The 19,871-nt window shown below is 45.2% G+C and overlaps 1 protein-coding gene across 2 annotated transcripts; it reads right to left on the reverse strand.

The window, feature by feature from the left end:
• Nucleotides 1-8,208: 8,208 nt before the first annotated feature.
• On the reverse strand, nucleotides 8,209-19,134 carry topbp1 (DNA topoisomerase II binding protein 1). Of its 2 annotated transcripts, XM_079292150.1 has the most exons (29): nucleotides 19,018-19,134; nucleotides 18,692-18,784; nucleotides 18,469-18,603; nucleotides 18,216-18,359; nucleotides 17,866-18,047; nucleotides 16,805-16,998; nucleotides 16,546-16,722; nucleotides 16,289-16,455; nucleotides 16,002-16,165; nucleotides 15,455-15,699; nucleotides 15,024-15,346; nucleotides 14,699-14,871; nucleotides 14,321-14,532; nucleotides 13,867-14,183; nucleotides 13,593-13,778; nucleotides 13,271-13,386; nucleotides 13,013-13,136; nucleotides 12,698-12,856; nucleotides 12,450-12,546; nucleotides 12,149-12,350; nucleotides 11,699-11,919; nucleotides 11,386-11,528; nucleotides 11,175-11,271; nucleotides 10,880-11,043; nucleotides 10,638-10,766; nucleotides 10,452-10,541; nucleotides 9,660-9,821; nucleotides 9,275-9,406; nucleotides 8,209-8,752 (listed from the first exon to the last, which is right to left on the reverse strand). In XM_079292150.1, exons 2-28 carry the CDS (start codon nucleotides 18,776-18,778, stop codon nucleotides 9,278-9,280), a joined length of 4,539 nt encoding a protein of 1,512 aa, XP_079148276.1. In that variant the 5' UTR covers nucleotides 18,779-18,784; nucleotides 19,018-19,134; the 3' UTR covers nucleotides 8,209-8,752; nucleotides 9,275-9,277. The 2 variants fall into 2 exon arrangements, with proteins under 2 accessions (XP_079148276.1, XP_079148275.1); XM_079292149.1 differs by having other exon boundaries at nucleotides 8,209-9,406.
• Between the last annotated feature and the right edge of the window lie 737 nt (nucleotides 19,135-19,871).

Here is a 19,871-nt window from a genome sequence, read left to right on the forward strand (position 1 = left end):
TTACGTTTCCTCTTGGAGCTTAGAAAGCCCTCCACAAACATCTTGGAAACAGTCCCAGTTACAAAGACAATGATTACGACTGAATGACTGAAACCTTTAGTGAGAAAACAGCCGTCGATATCTTGGTCGCATACAAAAATAATCCTCGTCTGTGAAACTGGGACATGCAGTTGGTAATTGCTCTCCTGCTCACAGCATCGCGCTGGACCGCTGTGAGCAAAGCGAACAAATTATACTGAATCAGTTTTGAAGTCCTGTGATGTAGCTACATTTAGAAGTAATTCCTAACAGCATCATACAACCAAAGTACGAGAGCGTTCATGTGTTCATGTGGAGTAACTGCACAATGGCAGTTAATTGCATTGAGCTTTGGTGTCGTATTGAGCAAGTCTGATGCAAGAGGCTCAGGGTAGACGAGGGTGTGTGACTTCAAAACCTGTGTGTGGTAAATAACAGTGTTGCTAGGTAGCCTTAAAGTTTGACGAGTGATGTTCACATAAGGAGCTTTAGTGCGGACTTTCAAACTTGCAAATATCCATCAATTATCTCTCACAGATGCCTATCGGAGAAATAATGAAGCAATCAGTGCAACCACTCAGCACGCTAATTACCAGCGCGAGCCCGGACGCCCACCAGCAGCTTCTCAGGGTATGTGTGTGTGTGTGTGTGTGTGTGTGTGTGTGTGTGTGTGTGTGTGTGGTTGTGTGTGTCCTTTTTTAAAATGCTTTCCAATAGAAAAATGTCTCACCAACAGACATTTAATTACCACAGGATGGAGAGCTTTGGTTTGTGTGTGCCATCACTCATGGCTGAATTAATGAATAGGTAAACAAGCCGGACTCAGCAGGGTTCGGATGAGATTGGTGACACCACACACACACACACACACACACACACACAGTCAACAGTGTTTAAGATTATGGATGAAGTGGTGGTTCAATGCTGTGGTGGGGCGGAGATGGAGTCGAGAGCTTGCGGGTGATTTGTTTGGTAGGCTTCACAAAGTCTATTATTCGGTGATAAACCACATATGATACACGCCCTTTTGTTCTGACATCCAACGGGTAAAATAATGAACAACACGAAGAAGATTATACCTCTATTTCATTTGGAAACTTCACGGAGTTTTTGGTCTCAGACAGATTAACAGATGGATGACAAATAAAAGAAAAACTAGTGGAAGATGTCTTCAAATAGTCTAAAGCCTAAATATATTAATTCAACGATTAATACAACAGAGAAAAGCAGCAAACCACCATGGAGCAGAGCTGGAAAGAGACAAAACGGTGCCAGACAAAGTGAATGCCGATGGACTTCCAGTGGCCTGTTTATGGCTACCGTAGTTAAATGTCAAATGTTTGGCCCCGCGGGGGGACGGAGCCGGTCTGAAGAGAATTTAGCAGGTGTCGCTGCCTCCATCACTCTGCTGCCTCTCTCTTCTGTGTGATTTCGGGCATGGGACAATACATTGGGGATGAGCAGCAGGATTTCTAATATATTAGTGGAAGAGTGGAGAACGGAGTCTTTTTACAGCACAAACAGCCTGCGCAGTCGACCAGCGTTGTCCAAATTATTTGCAGCTTCTGATAAACCCAAAACGTCAAGTCATCTCTTCTCGCCCAAAGGACACTATCCTCTTCAGTCCAGCAGCAGTTTGAATTAGCTTGTGCCACCTGTCCTTCACAGCAGTGCCATTCTCAATACATTTGGGGTAATCTGGCAGTGAACATGGACTGTGAAATGGTGGTTCAGTTGGATCAGGGGCAGAACCACGTGAAAGCACAACTGTGAAAGTTAGCAGCGAAGGACAGTGAAAGTCCTCCCGACACGATATAGTGGCACTGTCTCCATGGTGATGTAGCTGCCACAAACCACAATCCCTGCCACCGCTACCAGCGCCACAAACACATACACACACGCACACTTACTAGAATCCCACTGTGACGCAATTATTATTATTTTTTTCAAATTTTAAACGCCGCTCTGTGTGTGGAAATCAATTTGCGGCGCCGACGCCGCTCTCCATCTCATTCAGTATTAATCTGAATCTCAGATTACTAGACAGCTTTCAGGCCCCCTGGGGCCACGGATCTCTGAGACCGCACACGAGACAAGGAGGAGGAGGAGAATGGGAGCAAAACCACATAAACTGCTCCCTAATTGGGGGTGACAAGTGTCGATAGTTTCGTATTTGAGGAGTTCTCCCAGAGGTGGTTATTGCAATGATTACAATGAAATGTCAGCTCCCATGACACCAGATACCAGAAGACATCAGATACATACTGTGTCATCATTCTGGCTTACAGGCTAGCAGCAGGTATACTAAGGGTTTCTAGGTAAACAACCTTTAAAAGAGCAGCTGGGCACTCTATATCCAATCTTTCTTCTTCCATCTCCTCTTCCATTTAATGCTACCTCGTGTGACCTGGACGAGGACTTGCCTTTTGCATTGCCAAGCGCTGCACATGAGTCACATCAGCCTCGCTGACAAAGGGGCTCTCTACAAAACAGACGAGAGAAAGGAAAGAGTTGTTTGATTCGTGACTGTTAAGCTTAAAGGCAAGGCAAGGCAAGTTTATTTGTATAGCACATTTCAACAACAAGTTAATTCCAGGGAGGACTACCATTTGAAGATTCATTATCTGCTCTCTCCTCCTGTTTCTTGGTAGGCCTGGTTGTGCTAGTTAGCTGTGTCTTAGCTAGCGTTTGTCCAGTGTTTTGAGTCCATTTACCTCCACGTTTACTTCTCGTCGGTGGATTTTTGTTTCCAAGACTGCAATCTTCTGTAGGAGTTTGTAGTAGTCATCCGTGGAGAAGGGAGGCATCTTGCTGCTACTTAGCTTTAACTTAGCTGCTAGTTAGCATTAGCCAACAATCCAAATAGCTCGACGACTTTCCGATGGATTTGTCTTCACTCAAACGTTGAAGAGTGATATATGTGATATATCTGGCAAGATATATGTGATATATCTGGCAAATTGAAGCAAGAAAATGCAAGAAAATGCAAGCAGAGGTGCAGAGGCAAGAGCAAGCAGCAAAGCGACTGCACTCTCTCATCAAGGTCGTAGTAGGTGCGACTAAAGGTCTTGCCTGTGAAAAAAAACTGAAAATGGTTTCATAGACTGAAGGGATAAAGTCTAAATCCAGCCTCATGACTGCCTTATACAAGAAGGCACTGGAGATTTCTTTAGCACTTGCACTTCAGAGCATTTAATCGAAAAAAATCCCTTTAAATATATCAAAATATTTCATTTATTGCCTGATTATGAAATAGTACTACTAATAGACTATACTTATCTTGTTTTTTTGCCTTTCCTCATTGTGTTAGACTTAATTTGTGTGAGAATGACGCTGCAGTACTGAGGGATCATCCTGTAGTTTGACACAAGCAGGTTAAATATTTCAGATTTTAATATTTCTGAACAAACCTTTATCATAAATGTCCATAGTCCACAGCCATGCTAGCGCTCTGTGAGGCTGCACAGCGTTGCTTTCGGCTAACGTCAGCAATGCTAACACCCTCACTGCGACAATGCTAACATGCTGATGCTCAACATCTTAGTTTAGTTTGTTACCATGCTATGATTTACTACTGGTGGACCAATGGGAATTTGCAGGTATTTGGTTATAACCAAAAGTATTGGACAAATTAAACATTTGACCTGCTGGTGGTGGTTTAAAACCACAAACGTGAAGCTCATGGTGGCACAATAGGAAACGTCAGAGGAATGCCAAAGTCTTTCGGACACATCATCTGGAAGTCATGAATGTTTGCAGCTACATTCCTGCCAATAAATCTAGAGAATGTTGCGATATTTCCGACACAGCTATCAAGTAATGTTCATCACATTTTATCACTTCACCTGGTTCACCTGTGACATTATTCTGGATAACAACTGAAAATGAAACGTATGCTAAAAGCTCCATCATTTTTGCTTAAGCTTGAACTGAAAATCCTTTTTTCCCCACTCAAAGCTATAAACAAGCCTCTGTGTGTGTGAGCTTTAACTCTCTGCTCTGCTTCCCCAAATCTCTAAAGCGACACTCAAAAATCGCCTCACATAACACATTATCAGGGGCTACTTCCTGAGGGGGGACCTATTTGGGCCCCTTCGCCCCTTGGGTCCTTCTCGGCACAGAGGGTGACCATCAGTGGGTGGAGGTGCAGATTGGAGTGGCGTGGCTGCAGCTGAGGAATGTGAGGAATTCCCCTTGTAAACACCTCATGCTCCGACGGTCGCCACACTCTTATCTCCCCCCGTGCCCGTCGCCCCCTTTCATCATCATAATGGTTCGTTAGCCATTACCATCTATCTGCTCCACCTATGCTGGGTCGGGGCAAGAGGGGTTGATAGCCCCAATGGTCCAACAGAGCCTGCTCTGATACCACTGTATACAGTATGAAGGCTTTCAAAAGTTAACACTTCGAAAGAGAGAGGTTTCTTTTTTCCTTTTTGAAGCACGTCTGGTCCTATGGGAACGCTCTTTAGCTGATACCATCATAAGGGCCTAAGGATGAAATGTATTTTTCTTCTTGCTTTTTCGCTTGCTTTTCAGAGTGCCCCCCCCCCCCCCGTGGTTCCTGTATACGTGCCCCCCCTCCCTTCTCAGCTTAAAGTCATTTTGAAACCAGCTGAGGGCCTTCGTTAATGCTGCGTGGCATTTACAAAACACAGGAAAAGAAACGGCGCAGGCACAGGTTGGCTTTTCCTCCCATTGCGTCGGTGAAATCCTGTTTTGTCAGGCCGGACGAAGGTGCAAAGTCCCTCGCACATACTGTGCAGCATGAGGGGCCCATGGGGGGGGGGGGGGCATACATTCCACCTCATGGTGTACCACTCTCTACCAGTCATCAGTGATGCTTACTTAAAAGCATGAAACCCATGAAACACTGCCACAGTCACATTCCCCAACAGTTTCCCATCAGCTCGGACTTTCTGCTGCAAGAGTCAGAAACCAGACTTTCCCTTTTCCTGGAACTTCCCTGATACGTTTGTTTTAAGAGAGGTTTGTTGCTCTGGATGCGAAAGCTGATCATTTCCGGACGTTTTCAGTGTCAATGTAGACTTTTCCTGACATTGCCGATAAGACTGCAGCTGTGGAGATTGTTCAGCCATTGCCTTCTAAAAACATTCTTCCTCATGTTGACAGAATCACACCAAATAGGAAGGTGTTGAAATGACTGACACACACTTTGTCCTCCATCATAGAGGACAACATCAGAAGGAAGTGGCAGGATTTGTTGGCGACAACCTAATGCCAATCTCCTCTAAATGCAATTTTCCTCTTTATTAATTGCTTAGTCTATAAAATGTAAGGAAATATTGAAAAATATAAAATATATCCACCACATATGCCACATAGCCCAAGTTGGCGTCTTCAAACTCCTTGTTTCCTCGATCAACATACATAAACCTGAAAATATTAAATTTAAAATGATATAAAGCCGCAAATCCTCACAATTGAGAAACGGAATCCAGAGCACCGTTGGAGTTTAATTCTAGCTCAACAAATAATGAATGAAATTGTACAGATGTTCACGGTCCCAAGAGGATGAACATTTAAATTGTGCATACTCCTGACTTGAAGTTCACATTTGTAGTTTTATGTCATGTTGATACATACTGAATAGGTTTCCATGTATTCTAGTGAAGACATTTGTGTTCCCCAGAGGATACGGAGCAGTATGTTTCCCGCCATGCATGCTTCGACAGTCAAACCAAACACTCGCTCTAGATAGTAGCATTCGCATTTTCGAGTCCACCACCGTAGTTCTCCCATATGCTCTGGCACACTGAAGAAGTTTCAGTTGGTTGCAATCTGCAACCTCACCACTAGATGTCGTCAAATCCAGCACACTGGACCGTTAACTTCGGACAATGTCAAACCAATTCAATCAGTGAATGGTTGCTGAAAAACAAAAGGATTTGGGACGAACACACATTTTTCATCGAGCATTTTCTGATCAACTGCAATCTATAACACAAATCATCTTCATGTGTTACATTCAACACATGTGATACCTCTCCAGATGCACAAGACATAAATGTCCTCATTACTGTTAAGTACTTTGCACATATGTTCCCTAATACCCATTCATGGTATCACAGCATGTCAGCTCGCCCCGAGGAAGCTGTCAGCTACAGATGTCAATACCCCCGCTGACCCCTGTTCCTCCCCCTACCACTGCACTCACATGGCACTGGAGGATTGTCCCCCCAGAACAAAGGAATGGGGGGTTTCTGTGGAGAACAGGCAACCAAACATTCCTGGTACAATGGAGAGAGTGACCGGCAGGTTCAATTATATACACTTTACTTTACAGTCCATACGATCCCCTTGTGCTCGAGAACAAAGCTGGAGCTCCACACTCAAACGGGGTATTTGGTGATGCCGGTTTGTTCACGGTGGTCTTACGTTTTAAGAGAGTTCCTCCTATTATCTGCTTTGTTGCTGCCATGTTGCCTGAGAAATAAACCACTTCAAGGGCACTTAGGGCAGAGATCCTCAAGTTGCAGGATTGATTGCTCTAAAAAAAACCTTTGAACTCCTTGTTATTGGAAGTAAACAAGCCAACCACTGTGGTTAATCAACTGGGATGATACAGCCAGCCACTGCAAGGAGTCTTTACCATTAATCTTTCCAAGAATGTAGTGCCACCCACATTCTTCACCCAAAAACACTTGAGAGCACATTTCCTTAATTGACCATGATGCTCTTTTTGAACAGGACACCATATACTGTTACAATCACAGTTGGATGCAGCGCTGACAGTGATTTGATGCTCGGGTCTGTGACTGTCACGGGGAACCTTCCACCAGGATTGCAACAAATCGGATCATCAACGTGATCAACACGCAAAAAGGCAGGCTATTGTAAGAGCAGCCAATACAACACAGTACAGGTTACACAGCAGAGGGCGAGCTGTCTGATCCGAAGTACAGACACAGAAACTGATGTACTCACCTACTATACACAAGGTGCGCCGTTACGTCGGGTACTTGGCGTATCCGAGAGAAATGAAACCCCAAAAGCCGCCGTGTCACTCTTCACAGCATCCAGGCGCACATGTTGCCAGTCCCCACCGGGAAACGTCACAATCAGGAGCTGCAATAAGAAGCCAAGTGAGGCACCCTCTGCGGGAGCGGACCGTGTCGCCGCACAGCGTGTCCAGCCGCTGGATGTGGAGATGTGTCGGGGCGCCACCCTACTGCCGGACCTCTGCGCCCACCTTCTCCTCACTCAGCCTTGACGGGGTGAAATATAGCGGGGTCGCAGTAAGCAAACTCTCCGCCTCAAGTGCACCGTGATCCGCGCGGCCGCCGCTGATGATGATGAAAACTGTGATCCGCGATCGCTTCGTAAATGCGTGGTGCGCAATTAAAGAGGCGCGCAGGACGCCGGTGCCACCCACTAAAGGAGGTTTTCGTGGTGAGTGTACGGACAGGGAATTTTAATGAGGGCCGCTGCAGAGTTCCCCCTCCCCTGATCGGGGGAGTCGTGCTCTCCCCGGGCTGAAATCCAAACTGTCCCGACAAAAAAAGAAGACCTGAAAGTTACCTGTCGGGAGCGGAGTGGCGAAATGAAACTCAACTGTTGGCCACCGGCCAGTCAGCAAAGTGGGAGATGAGCCCGTGGGACACCTGTTGACTGAAAACAAGTTCAGATGCACTGACTCAGATCACGCAAAGACCAACTGTGCAATGAAACCTGTGCTCGGCTATTGTGCTGCTGCTTCAGCTCTACAAAGCTTCACTGCTCGTCTCTCATGGTGCACTGCTGCAGAAACATTAAAGCTGCAGGACATTTGACGGACAAGCTTTCAGAGCAGCTGCTATTAATGTGAAATGCTGATTAATTGGCAATCATTTTAAGTCATGAGCTAAATACAATTATTTCCTACAGCTAGTTTTTTATTCATTTATTTATTGGATTTTAGATGAAATGAGTACATTTGCTCCAGAATCTATGACAAAAGATAAATAAAATCAATAACAAAACAGAAAACTCCTGAAATAAACTTGGTTGAAGATAGACAGTGGACCATTGCAGGGCATATTCATGCTCCCCATACCTCTGAGTCATATATCAGAAACAAATAGGATGGCTTCAGTTTATTCCCACATTAACGTTAATTAAAGTATAATACATCATTTTGCAGATAATATACATCCTGCAGGCTCCAGTGAGCTTCTTCTTCACCCGGATAGTTGTAATCTTTTTCAATCTGACGACTATATTCGTTGTTTTTAAAAATCTTTTAGTTCGAGTTATACTACAATAGATTCACATTAGACCATTCCATAAGAGTTTTTGGTCAGTTAAGTGTAGAGTGCTACAGATACAGGACCCATTGAGGGGGTCACATGAGATATTTAAGGGGCCGCAAGAAGATTAACAGAGTAGGAAAGGGATTTTGTTTCTCGTGAAATGTTGGATAGTTTCAGGTCTTAAATGTAAATATCTGTGTGAATAACAGAGAGTAGTGTTGGTGGTAAGGAGTGGATTTTTGCTCAAGCTACTCCTTCCTTCGTTGGAGGCCGTGAGAGGCTTTTCGACTCAGCAGCCTGAGTCATGCTCCTCTAATCCCACACCTCTTAGACAGCAGCTCAGCGCTGGTTCTGTGCGGAGGCCGTCAGCTGGTCGATCTATGATGAGGTTAAACCACTTATCCGGCCATATGGGAGGCAACCCGGGCATCGAACCTCGGCTGGCACCCTGGTATGAAACAGCACATTGCTCGTCCAAAGGCCTAAATCAACAACGGGTAAACAAAATCTGGTGTTTTTCTGCAACAGCAGATACAAGTGGGCCATGATCACATGGAAGAGTACGGCCGACTGGTTTGACTTCTTGTTACAAAGTGAACAAGCAGACACAAAGTTTGCTGACTAACAGTATAAACAAAGCATACATAGATGCAGTCAACAGGACAATAAATAAAGTTATTAACGGCTAATAATCATTTTTCATTAGGAACGTTCTCATTGTGTTGCTGAGGAATCACTTGTAACGCAGTCCTGAGAGTCAGTGACGATGCACTGCCCTCCACAGGCCACACAGTGTTATTGCATCCAATTACAGAACGTGACTCGACACTTTCTGTCAGACCTTCATTAAGTCATCCATCATGGCTACGCTCTCACACTTCACTGCACAGACTGCAATCCACTGGATTTAGGATGCCAAAACAAATGGTACAGTCATTTTATTTTTAGCATAAAGAGATAAAGTGTTATTTACAATAATTTCAAAGACAATATTTAGGGATTACAATTCAGTTCAGACGCGTCTTCTTCAGCTTAGAGTTGTCCGCGGCTGCTTTGCGCTTACGTGACGGAGTGCCTGGAGCTTCTTCAGAGGCAGCTTCGGTCAGGTGGTACAGCTCGATAGGCGGGGTGGGCTCCTGTGTGCAATAAAGCTCGGCTTTAACATTTAATCAACGGAGTCTAACTCAACACTAATGAAGTGATCGCACTTATTGCTATATAAACACATTTAAAGATCATAAGACATGTCTATTGTAGTATATGAATAAAACATTACACTGTCAGGATGCATCTTGTTACGTTTACATCAACATTACAACGAATGATCTCAGGCGTTGTTATTCGCAATAAGCCAATCCGGTGGTAATTCATTTGAAAAGCTTCTCTCACCTGCATGAGGTAGTCTGCGATGTACTCCGGCTTCAAGCACTGGACTCCGTGGGCGGTGGCCTCCGACACGTCCACTCTGAAGTCTCCGGGCTTCAGCCGGCTGAAGTCTGCAAACAGGTGAGAGGCCTCCTGGTACAAGGACGGGGAGGGACTCGGCAGCACCTGCAGGGAGGGAGAAATTAAAAAGGTGAGAACTATGGCTTCACTACGTTTACAGAAAAATACATCGTCACCTTCTCTGGGAAAATACAGAGCAGAATTGGCGCGGTAGGGGGGATGTAGCTTCCCTACCTTGTTGTGAGATGTCATGACATCTGATTAAATCGTTTGCTTTTTGTCAGCGCTTTGCTCTTTAGTGATTGCGCTCTATGGTGGAAACTGCGAATTAAAGCTCCGTCAGAGTTTTATAGCGGAGATGAGTCACCTCGCCTGAAACAAAGACCAGCAAATGTCATCTTTAATGATCGTGACTGTTGTTTTCGGAGTCATCTCCCAACAAAACGGATCACGAGGCGACATGTGTCAACATCAGAGTGGCTCACCAGCGAGGCTAAACCCGGGGGGGGTGGGAAACCAATGACCATATAAGGAGAGACGCTCCTTATGAATGTGTATAAATAGATCATTTGACAGTGCTATAAGCAGATTATAACACATAAGTATGTTTATAAAGCATTAAATAAAGTACTACCAAATCTCTGATTACAGTTTAGTTCAAACAGTTTAGCCTGATTTGAAAACAGCAATAGTGCTGAGTAGACGATGTTGGATTGAACACAACTAATAAACAACCTTGGCTCTGCCAGACTGCAGTAACCGCCTGAAGCCGGATTCTCTGTTCTGCTCGATGTTCAGCATGACCGTCCATCCACTGAAGGCTCCCTGGAAAACATATATATACACGTTTAACAATGCATAGAATACTTTAACACGAGTAGTACACAATACAATAAGGAGAGTGATGAGGACTGTAGGTACCTCTTGCTCAGAGCGTCCCTGCAGAGTTTGTCTCCAGCGCATGGCCGATAACGCCAGCCTCCTCTGCTGGGAGGTGATGGAGGGCAACGCGTCCAGGATGGAGCTACTGCCCCACTCGTACTCGTCCTCCTGGAACACACACACACACACACACACAGGTAAGGATGACTAAGACCACTGCAAATACGAGTGTTAGTAGACATCTGCTGAAGGCACTAAACCACAGCTCCTCAGATCCCGACCTGGATGAAGCGATCCACAGAGCGGCAGGCCTCCAGGTACGAGCGGTGCAGGATCCATTTGCCCGCCGCCATGGCTGCCAGGTACTTCTCGTTACGCAGAGGAGTCCCTACGATGATGTGGGAGCAGCTGGGGTCGAACGACTGCTTGTCCAGGACTACGCCGCCTAAAACACCAAACAGAAAAAGACAGGAAGGAAAGAAAGAACCGGGATGAGCTCCTCTGACTCCAGGCCTGTGCTGCGTTTCTGCAGCATGATGAAACACCGGCAGAGCCCAAATTAGGTGGAAGACTCACCAAGCTCCTCTATGAGGTGACTGTAATCAATGCGTTCTTGTGGGCTGAGGGAGGACAGCTGAAATCTGGGCGGCTGCTTCTCTTCCTCACGCTCCCCCTGAGAGGAAGAAAGAACCTTTTTAGCACCAGCAGCTTGCTTTAAAGAGACATTAATGAAGTGACATTAATGCATCAACCTCTTGTTGTTGTGTATGTAAACAGGAATCTTCACCTGTGGCTCCGGTGCAACCGGGGGGTTGGCCAGAGGGAAGGCGATGCTGGGCGCTTTGGGAGTGAGGATGTCATTCTCAGGCTCCTCTGCTGGAGCCGCGGTGACTCTCTGGCCCATGTGCTGCTCGATGACATCACAAGCAGCTGCGAGAGGACACAGTGATGTCGTACAGTATGTCAGACGCCATGTCGTTCCATTGTGTATGTTTATGTTGAAATGATTCTTTTCCTGACTAACTTGAGACTCCTCTACAGGATTGGTTCCCAGCCATCTGTAAACGTTGCACATGAATATGATCTCTCTGATCTCTTACCCATCTCCACCAGCTCAGAGTCCGTCATGGTGTCCCTGAACTGAGGGCCGTTCTCTGCGGTGGGAGGAGGTGGAGGTGCGAGGGGCTCAGAGTATTGCGACGGACTTCCGGGCCACTGTAAGTTACCAGCCAGCTTGGCCCGCTCCTCCCTGGCCGTAGGGTCGTCCCAAACTATCTGTTCGCTCTGAGACGGCTCTGTGTTGATGTCCAGAGCTGCTTCTCTGGTAACCATGAAATCAGGACGGAATGAGGCGAGTGCATTTGGACGAGGAAGTGTGTGAACTTGGTATCCAGGAGCTACTATAGCAGGGCGGAATCATTTGACCCTTTTCATTTAAAATACAACAACATCCAGACACTGGATTGGTTTTATAGCACAACAATAGTCCTAACATGATACCAATTTGCTTTGAGAGGCTTTTTAGTTTGAACATAAACTATCTTCCTCACCGCAGAGCTTCCAGAGTACGTCTGCTCCCGCAGCGTCCGAACCGGCTCCCATCAGGTATGTGGGGGTCCGAGTCGGCCCCTCCCGATCCCATCCTGCTGAGTCTGACCGAGGTACGCCTCCCTGTCGTCAGCTTGGTGACCGACATGATCTCCTGGAGCTGTCTTTGCAGGTTCTCTCCCATTTCCAGAGTCTCTGAGACATCTGGACACAAGACGATAATCAACCACACGAATCAGCATGTTCTTCAAACAGGCAGGAGCTTCGTGGGAATAAATGAACGTTGGAAAAAGGAACACCCACCGCTTCTATCTGCGGCATCATTCGTGTCTTCTTTATCGACGCTGCCATCGCTGACACGGCGTAACGTTGAGGCTTCTTCTGTGGCAATGTGTCCACACTGAAGGACGGATAATTAAAAACGGGCACACAGAAAGACAATTACATGAGACACTCCAGCATTAATGACGTACTTCTCTATCAGATGTCACTAAGAACATATTGTATCCGGTGAACCTTGGAGGTGCATTTACATCACTATGGAGACCCACCTTCTCGTCCTTTGCCCCTGTGATGTCTTTGAGTTGTGTTCGTGTAAACGGTGGAGACCTCTGAGAGCTGCTGGGCACCTGGCTGAGGGTCAGGCTCATCTTGGGGTTGTAGGTGAAAGGGTACAGAGACTCGGGGACGTGCTTCTGTTCCTCAGCACACTGATCAAGACGACACAGCACATATCCGAAAAACAGAAGCTTATTAGACATAATGAAACAAACATGGTGGAAACACAGCTGAAACTCCCATTTAGAGTAAAAACAGTCGTGAAGTAAAGAACGTGGGTTGTTTATGTTTGCTGCTGGGAGACGTACAGCCTGCAGCCAGTACTGGGAGACCACATGCAGCCCTCTCTCCTTCACTCCTCTGTACTCCCGGGTGTTGTCCCCCACTCGGCCCTGGTAGAGGTAGTGTGTCACGGTATCGTCACAAGCCCACCTAAAGACGCGGTGACAAAGGAATGTTTGTACAACCTGCAGCCAACATTTACTGAGAAACAACGACTGCAGCCAATAGCACTTTAACTGTACGTATGAGCAAGAAAATTAAGTTTGCAAGAATGTGTCGAGAACCTGAAGTCGGCTCCGAGCGAGGCAGCGATGGCGTTGAGTTCACTCTGCATTTTGCTCAGCTTCTTTCCCACACAGATCACAACACCAGTCAGAGGGCCGGCTTCTTTTTCTGGGACCTTACAAACAAATTAGATCACACTGTTGTTTATACATCAACTGATATAGACGGTACATCGTCTACTCCATCACATGTCCACTTTCCCTTGTACTATACATGAGGTATCCTGTAGTAAGTGAGAGAAGATTTCATCAGCGTCACTGTATTTAATAAACCACCAATGTCAAGTTTACAAACATTGTATTTTCATGTATTTCGGTTTACCTCCTTCTCAGTCGTCTTGGTAAATTGGGGGCTGGCAGTGATGGCTTGCATATCTGAGGAGCTCTTCCGGGAGCTATTGGCGATAGACACCTTCAGGTTCCTGTTGATGACGTCAGTCAGAGGGGTCTCCACCGTCTCTCCTGGTTTGGATTTTCCCACTGGAGTCTCCAATGCTCCTCGAACATCCTGAACAAAAGGAACAGTCCACGTATTCACAGAACGATCTATCAGATATCAGTGCACAAACGATTGCTTGGACTCAGTGCGTCCCAACCTTGAAGTTGAAAGACGGCCTGAATAGCTGGTCTCTGCTGAGGAAACGGGAGGGAGTGTCCAGCTGCAGGGAGGCCTCCTTCTGAGGGGGGTTCCTTCTGCCGCCCTGCTGGTTTTGTTTGGGGGTGCTGATGTCCTCTTTGGGCTTCATCTCATCCAACACAGAGCGTAACACTTTGCTCCGGAGGCGACCCAAATCCAGCGGAGTGACGGCCTTACCGCTCTGGAGACCCCGCAAAGGGATCTCTGGAGACAATCGTGCCGGTGGAGGCACGGCTGCCCTCTGGGAGCCACCGACAAAACTCTCATCATCCCTCTCTGTAGAAGAAGAGAAGAAAACCATTGGTAAAGCACAACCCTAACCCTAAACAATGAATGAATGAATTCACACCCAACGACGACGATTACAGCCACATTGATCCACATGACGGCTTTAATGAAGACACTCTTCTAACCTGGTGAGGCTGGCAGGTCAACTAGAAAGCGCCCCTCCTCTGCCCTCTGGCCGGTCCGAGCAGACCCCAGAATCCAGTGCACGGTGACGGCTGGAAGCCCCCATTTCTTTGCCGCTTGGTACTTTGTGCCTTCGGGGCTCTGCAGCACCAGATGAGTGCTGGCCAGCATCCCTTTCTTCTGGTTGGCCAGGCGCACAAAGTAATCCTGGACACTGCAGGAGGGAGAGAAGACAAGATTTAAGACAGGTAGTTCACACAGCTATGAGAGTACAAGTACAACATACTTACAACTGCTAATATTGTTACTAATATATTAGTGTAGGGAACGTTAGGATTCCTTTTATTATTATGTGAGGTCGGACTGCAATGTAACCGTACTTGGCTCCGAGGTGCTTGGCCAGCTCCATCAAAGACTCCCTCTCTGCTCCCGTGAACTGGCTGACAGAGAGGACGCAATCTTTGAGAGGAAAACGTCCGTCCCTCAGAGGAACGGGAGTGAACAAAGGGTTGGAGGACAGCTGCAGAACACACTCCTTCTCCACACACATGGCCTGAAAATGAACAAAAGCAAAGCACACCTGTCAGATATTAAACTTACAAAGCAATAACAGAACACACAGAACTGATGGAGAACAAATGTGTATTTCAAATCACAAAACACCCTCCTCCCGACACAGTTAAAGCAGTCTGACTAGGATCTCACCAGCCAGGTATCAGTGACCACCTCGTCCACTGTGGCCTCCACTGAACAGCCCAACAGCGGGACCACTGCATAGTCTGCCACAACACGTGTACGGCCCATCAGCACCCTGCCTGCATTTTCTGTCACCAGTAGCGAGAGCTGGGTCTCTGCCTCGGCGCCGAAGCCCACAAGAAGGAAACTTTTCCCAAAAAACAGGCCTGCCTCGCCGGCTTCCTGCAGGGTGGAGTCTGCCTCTGGTCCTCTGGTGAGGTTTGGTGCCCAAGACTGAGCAGGTGTACTGATGGACTTCCTGCTGTTGCCCTCTGCAGGTGGGGGCATGCACACTGGAGGATGAAAAAAAATTACATGAGCTGTAATATACAAAACTGTATCCTGTTAAATCCCTTAATGGTGTCCAATAAAACTGAGCTAATTCTTTAACAGATACCTACCGACTGTAGGGTCATCATCCATGTACTGAGAGAGCAGATCTTCCTCTGCTCTCGTCTGCCTGGGAGTTCTGGGACTGGCTGCGGGGGGACCGGCTGAATGCCGGGAGGAGAGAGTGCGGCCGGCAGACACAGAGACAGCAGCCGAGGCCGGAGGCAGACAGTCAGGGTGGAGGTAACGCTCTTCTGGGAGCAGACTGCCTTTGTGGAAACTGTCCAGCAGCCACTGCACTGTTACTACATGGGGTCTGAGAAGTAACATACAGAGATGACATCACAATCAATGATTTAACAGAAAGCATGTAAACATCCCCTTAAAGCAGGATTCTGTATTTTTTACTTTGTGACTACATAAGTTACAAAACAATGTAAGATGTAGGATACGGTAAGGATGTATCCTAAGCTTAGATTCAGAGAGGACTTAAGTCAATATAGCTTATTATATTTTAAGGTATTTGATCGTATAAATGTGAGGCACAGGTGTTATAAACTTGCTTTGGGCAAGGATGCAATACATATTATGTAAAGTAATACTCTTTGCAGGTCATACCTATGTGTTGCTTTGAACAGAAAACTCTTGAGGTCCTGGTCCAGCTCTCCCATGACCACATGTGTGAGTTCCTCACTGGGCTGGTTGAAGCGCAGACCTCCTGCAGCATTCACAAGATGCCGCAGCTTCTCCAGCTTCTTCCCTGGCAGACCACAGAGGTACAGCTGCACAACGTTTAGCAAAGCGTGAAAGAAAAGCCTCATCTATGTCTTTCCCAATGTCACAAAAAAGAAATGGTGGAAATGGAAATCTCCACTCTGTATGAAAAGGAGCATTATTTTGTTTACCTTACAGCCATCAAAGACATCATCAGCTGGGCAGGCGGTGAGATCCAGAGTCTCAATGGGGTCGGGAGCTTCCAGGCGGCTGATGGTGCCGTTAGTGACGACCGTGTCATTTATTGTCATGCTAGCATTCACAGAGATGTGGCTCAAGCCCAACAGAGACGGACCCTCTAGAGTTTAAAAAAAAAAAAAGGATTATTCAATATATGTTACAGACATAATACAGTACACAACAAAACAACTATCTGTCTGTGGCTCACCCTCCTTGCTGTTGGTGCCAGAGGGGGTGGAAGTGTGCGGTCGAGTGCTCTTTGATGCGTTACGCTCCACAGTGTACCTGTTCTCGTCTTGACAAAAGCCCTTTTCTATGCTGTCAAACAGCCAGTGCAGAGACACGCAGTACACGTTCCACTTCCTTGCACACTCGTACTTCTGACCTGCAAACAAAAGACGAACACTTACAAACGATACTGGCAGCAATAACGGAGCCCATTGTTGCTGAAAATGCTGGTGACGTACCTGTTGGATCACTAACGATGAGGTGCGTGCACTCATTCATTTTGAGCTGACCGGTGTAGTTGGCTCCGTGCTGATCACAGAGCCGCTGCACCTCCTTACGCTCCTTGCTGGAGAGGCCAGTCACACAAACAGTGCAGCCACGCAACACAGGGCACAGATAGTCGTCAATGGGGAGATCTGTATACCTGAAAAAACTGACGGGGGCAGAACGAGGTGTTAATGATCATCTAAAGCAGGGGTGTCAAACATACGGCCCGCCACGTCATTTTATGTGGCCCGCGAATCCACCAGATAAAAAAATAAAAAATTTAAGTTAGATTTGATAATAAAAATATCCCCATAGTCGAAATTCTGAGATGGAAAGTCATAATTATGAGATACTTAAACGTCATAGAAGCAGCTCTTTGGCTGGTTACTGTACACTTGAAATGGAAATGTATTGTGAGTACATTGAAGACTACTTTAAATGTGGCTTTACAACACATGAAATACTTCACGTGGGATTGTGCAAACGCACCCTTGAAAGGATTTTAGGCATTGAACAAAGTTATTGTAATAACTTGTTTGATATTTGTCTTTGATATTTTCTTTAATAGTTTGGTCTTTGATAGAGTAATGTGGGTTTCTTAACCCTAAATTAAAAGGATTTAAGGTATAATAACAGAAATGTGTTTAAATATATTTTTACATTTATATAACTGCATGTACAATATTTTTACACTTGAATAAACAATAATCAAATGCAGAGACAGTTATTTACCAATAAGTTAGGGAGTAGATACATTTACAACGTCTTACATTTACAACCGGCCCTTTGAGGGAAACCATGATGCTGATGTGGCCCAGAGTGAAAATGAGTTTGACACCCCTGATCTAAAGGTTACAATGTCATATAACAATTGTATAATTTCTTTGAAGCACTAATTTTGGAAATATTGACTGGTAAACTTTCAAATCCTGAAGGTTTTTAATAAACTGTTCAGTTTATTTGGCCAAGAAAACATCCCAAAAAAAATTCATATGCATCTTTCTACACAGAAATGTCCGTTTTAATGACATACCTGTTTTGAGATTTCTCCCAGCAGGCTTTGACCCACGAGGGCAGCAGGACGGGTTTACCCAGGCTGGCCGCTACCAGGTACTTCTTGCTGCCCACCTCTCCGGCTATCAGGTGTGTGACCGATACATTTAGATCAAGATAGACCCGTCCCCCCATGAGTTGAACCAGATCCATCACGTCTGCCTGTAGAGAGGCAGACGCAAACGCATTAGAGAACACTTAAGAAAGCGCTGTGCTTTCCCAACTCTTAACCCCCTATGGACAAGATGAATTGTGCACTATGTTACACTTATTAGACTGCCGATTTAAAAGGAGCAACAACTTGAAAAGCACCATACGTAGTGAACTTACCCGTGTAGCTTTATCCAAGCTGGTGCAGGAAATAGTGATGTCAGCCATGGCCATGTTATAGACGGGCTTCTCTGCTTTGGGAACGCAATGATGCTGATGCAGGCAGTACAACACCACCAGTGGACTCACCACTCGGCAGCCAAGCTACACGTCAAATAACAGAGTGAGAACGTAAATAATTACTCTCAGTGACAGGGGCTTCACCAATTAACCATGAAATCCAGGTTTCGATGTATCAAATATTGAGTTAGACCTTTTTGCAGTGCAGAAAGGCCGGTGTGGTGAAGCTGCTGAAGACAAACAGAGACTTGTCCTTCTGGTCCATCTGTAAAACTGCATCTTCATCAATGGTTTTTAAGTACTTGTCAGACTGCAGCTCCAAAATGGCCTGTGTACACATGAGAAAAAGGGTCATCATCCATTACAAAGGAAGAGACATTAGCACAGTGGCAAAGATTTGATAATGAACTTTTTACCTCGTAAGCCTTGGCAGCATACTCAGTTTTTTGTGCTTTATTTTCCACAAACTTCACAATGTAGTCATCTCTGTCTCCTTTAGACATGGCGAACTGAATAAGGATCAGATAAAAGGACATTAACGTTTGTTATGATGGCATTCGCTAGGCTTGGCAGTAACGTTAGCCTAACCGAGAATAACGTTATGACAAAACATATATTTAATACCAAACTGGATATAGATTGACAGCGTCATGTTATATGTAAACAATCTTAGCCAACTAGCTAACATTGCTAACTTTAAATAGTCTCGATAATGTTAACTACCATAAACTGATCAACTTACCTGTTCTTTGATGCCAAGCGTAACGTTATAATGTTAAAAATACATAAAATAACTTTACATATTAACATAAACAAACGGTCTCCACCGTGTTGGGTAAATGTCTGTACATTTTATAATAATTTAACGATAATAGCTTCGCAAAATTGAAACATCAGCTTTGTTATTATTCGCGCCAACGACGCACGTCCGGTGTTGCCTGATAATTCTACCGTGTGGAGTCGGACTCTGGTGTTGAAAAGATCCGCAGCGAGTGTTGTCGTAAAAATCCACTAGAGATTAAGCTGTACAATTTTGAATTAGTTTGAAAATAATTGATCAATATTCAGCCCTATACTTATAATGCAAAAATTCTGATCCCATATTGGTGTAACGTTCTTATAGTCTATGGGTGTAACCGGAGTGTATATAAGGTGTGACGCTATAACACATTAACCTTAATAACAGACATGTCGACACTATTACATTTTAAATAGTTTTTTTCTGATCAACGGTTTTAGCCTAAATGTGAATAAATTATTCCAGGTTTAATACCAAAATACCAAAATCCTAATCTATAAAACCTACATAATATCCTTTAGTCACAAAGCACTTTTCAAATCGAAATTAACACGTGATGTCAATTCAAGAACGGTTAGAAGTCTATATCCATCCAGATTTAAGGTCCTTAAACTAATTCAAACAAGACAAGCTTACTAAAGGATCATTTTAAAAATGGTAGATTTCAGAAGATTATGTCTATCAAATAATCAATTGTTTATTTTCAACATAAAACTTGTAACAAAATACACGTACTACAAGAAACCTATCATTTCTGTTCTAGTTTATGAGTAAAGCTAAAATATTTGATAGCATGC

The sequence above is a fragment of the Melanostigma gelatinosum genome (assembly GCF_949748355.1).
Source record: "Melanostigma gelatinosum genome assembly, chromosome: 20".
Taxonomy (NCBI): domain Eukaryota; kingdom Metazoa; phylum Chordata; class Actinopteri; order Perciformes; family Zoarcidae; genus Melanostigma; species Melanostigma gelatinosum.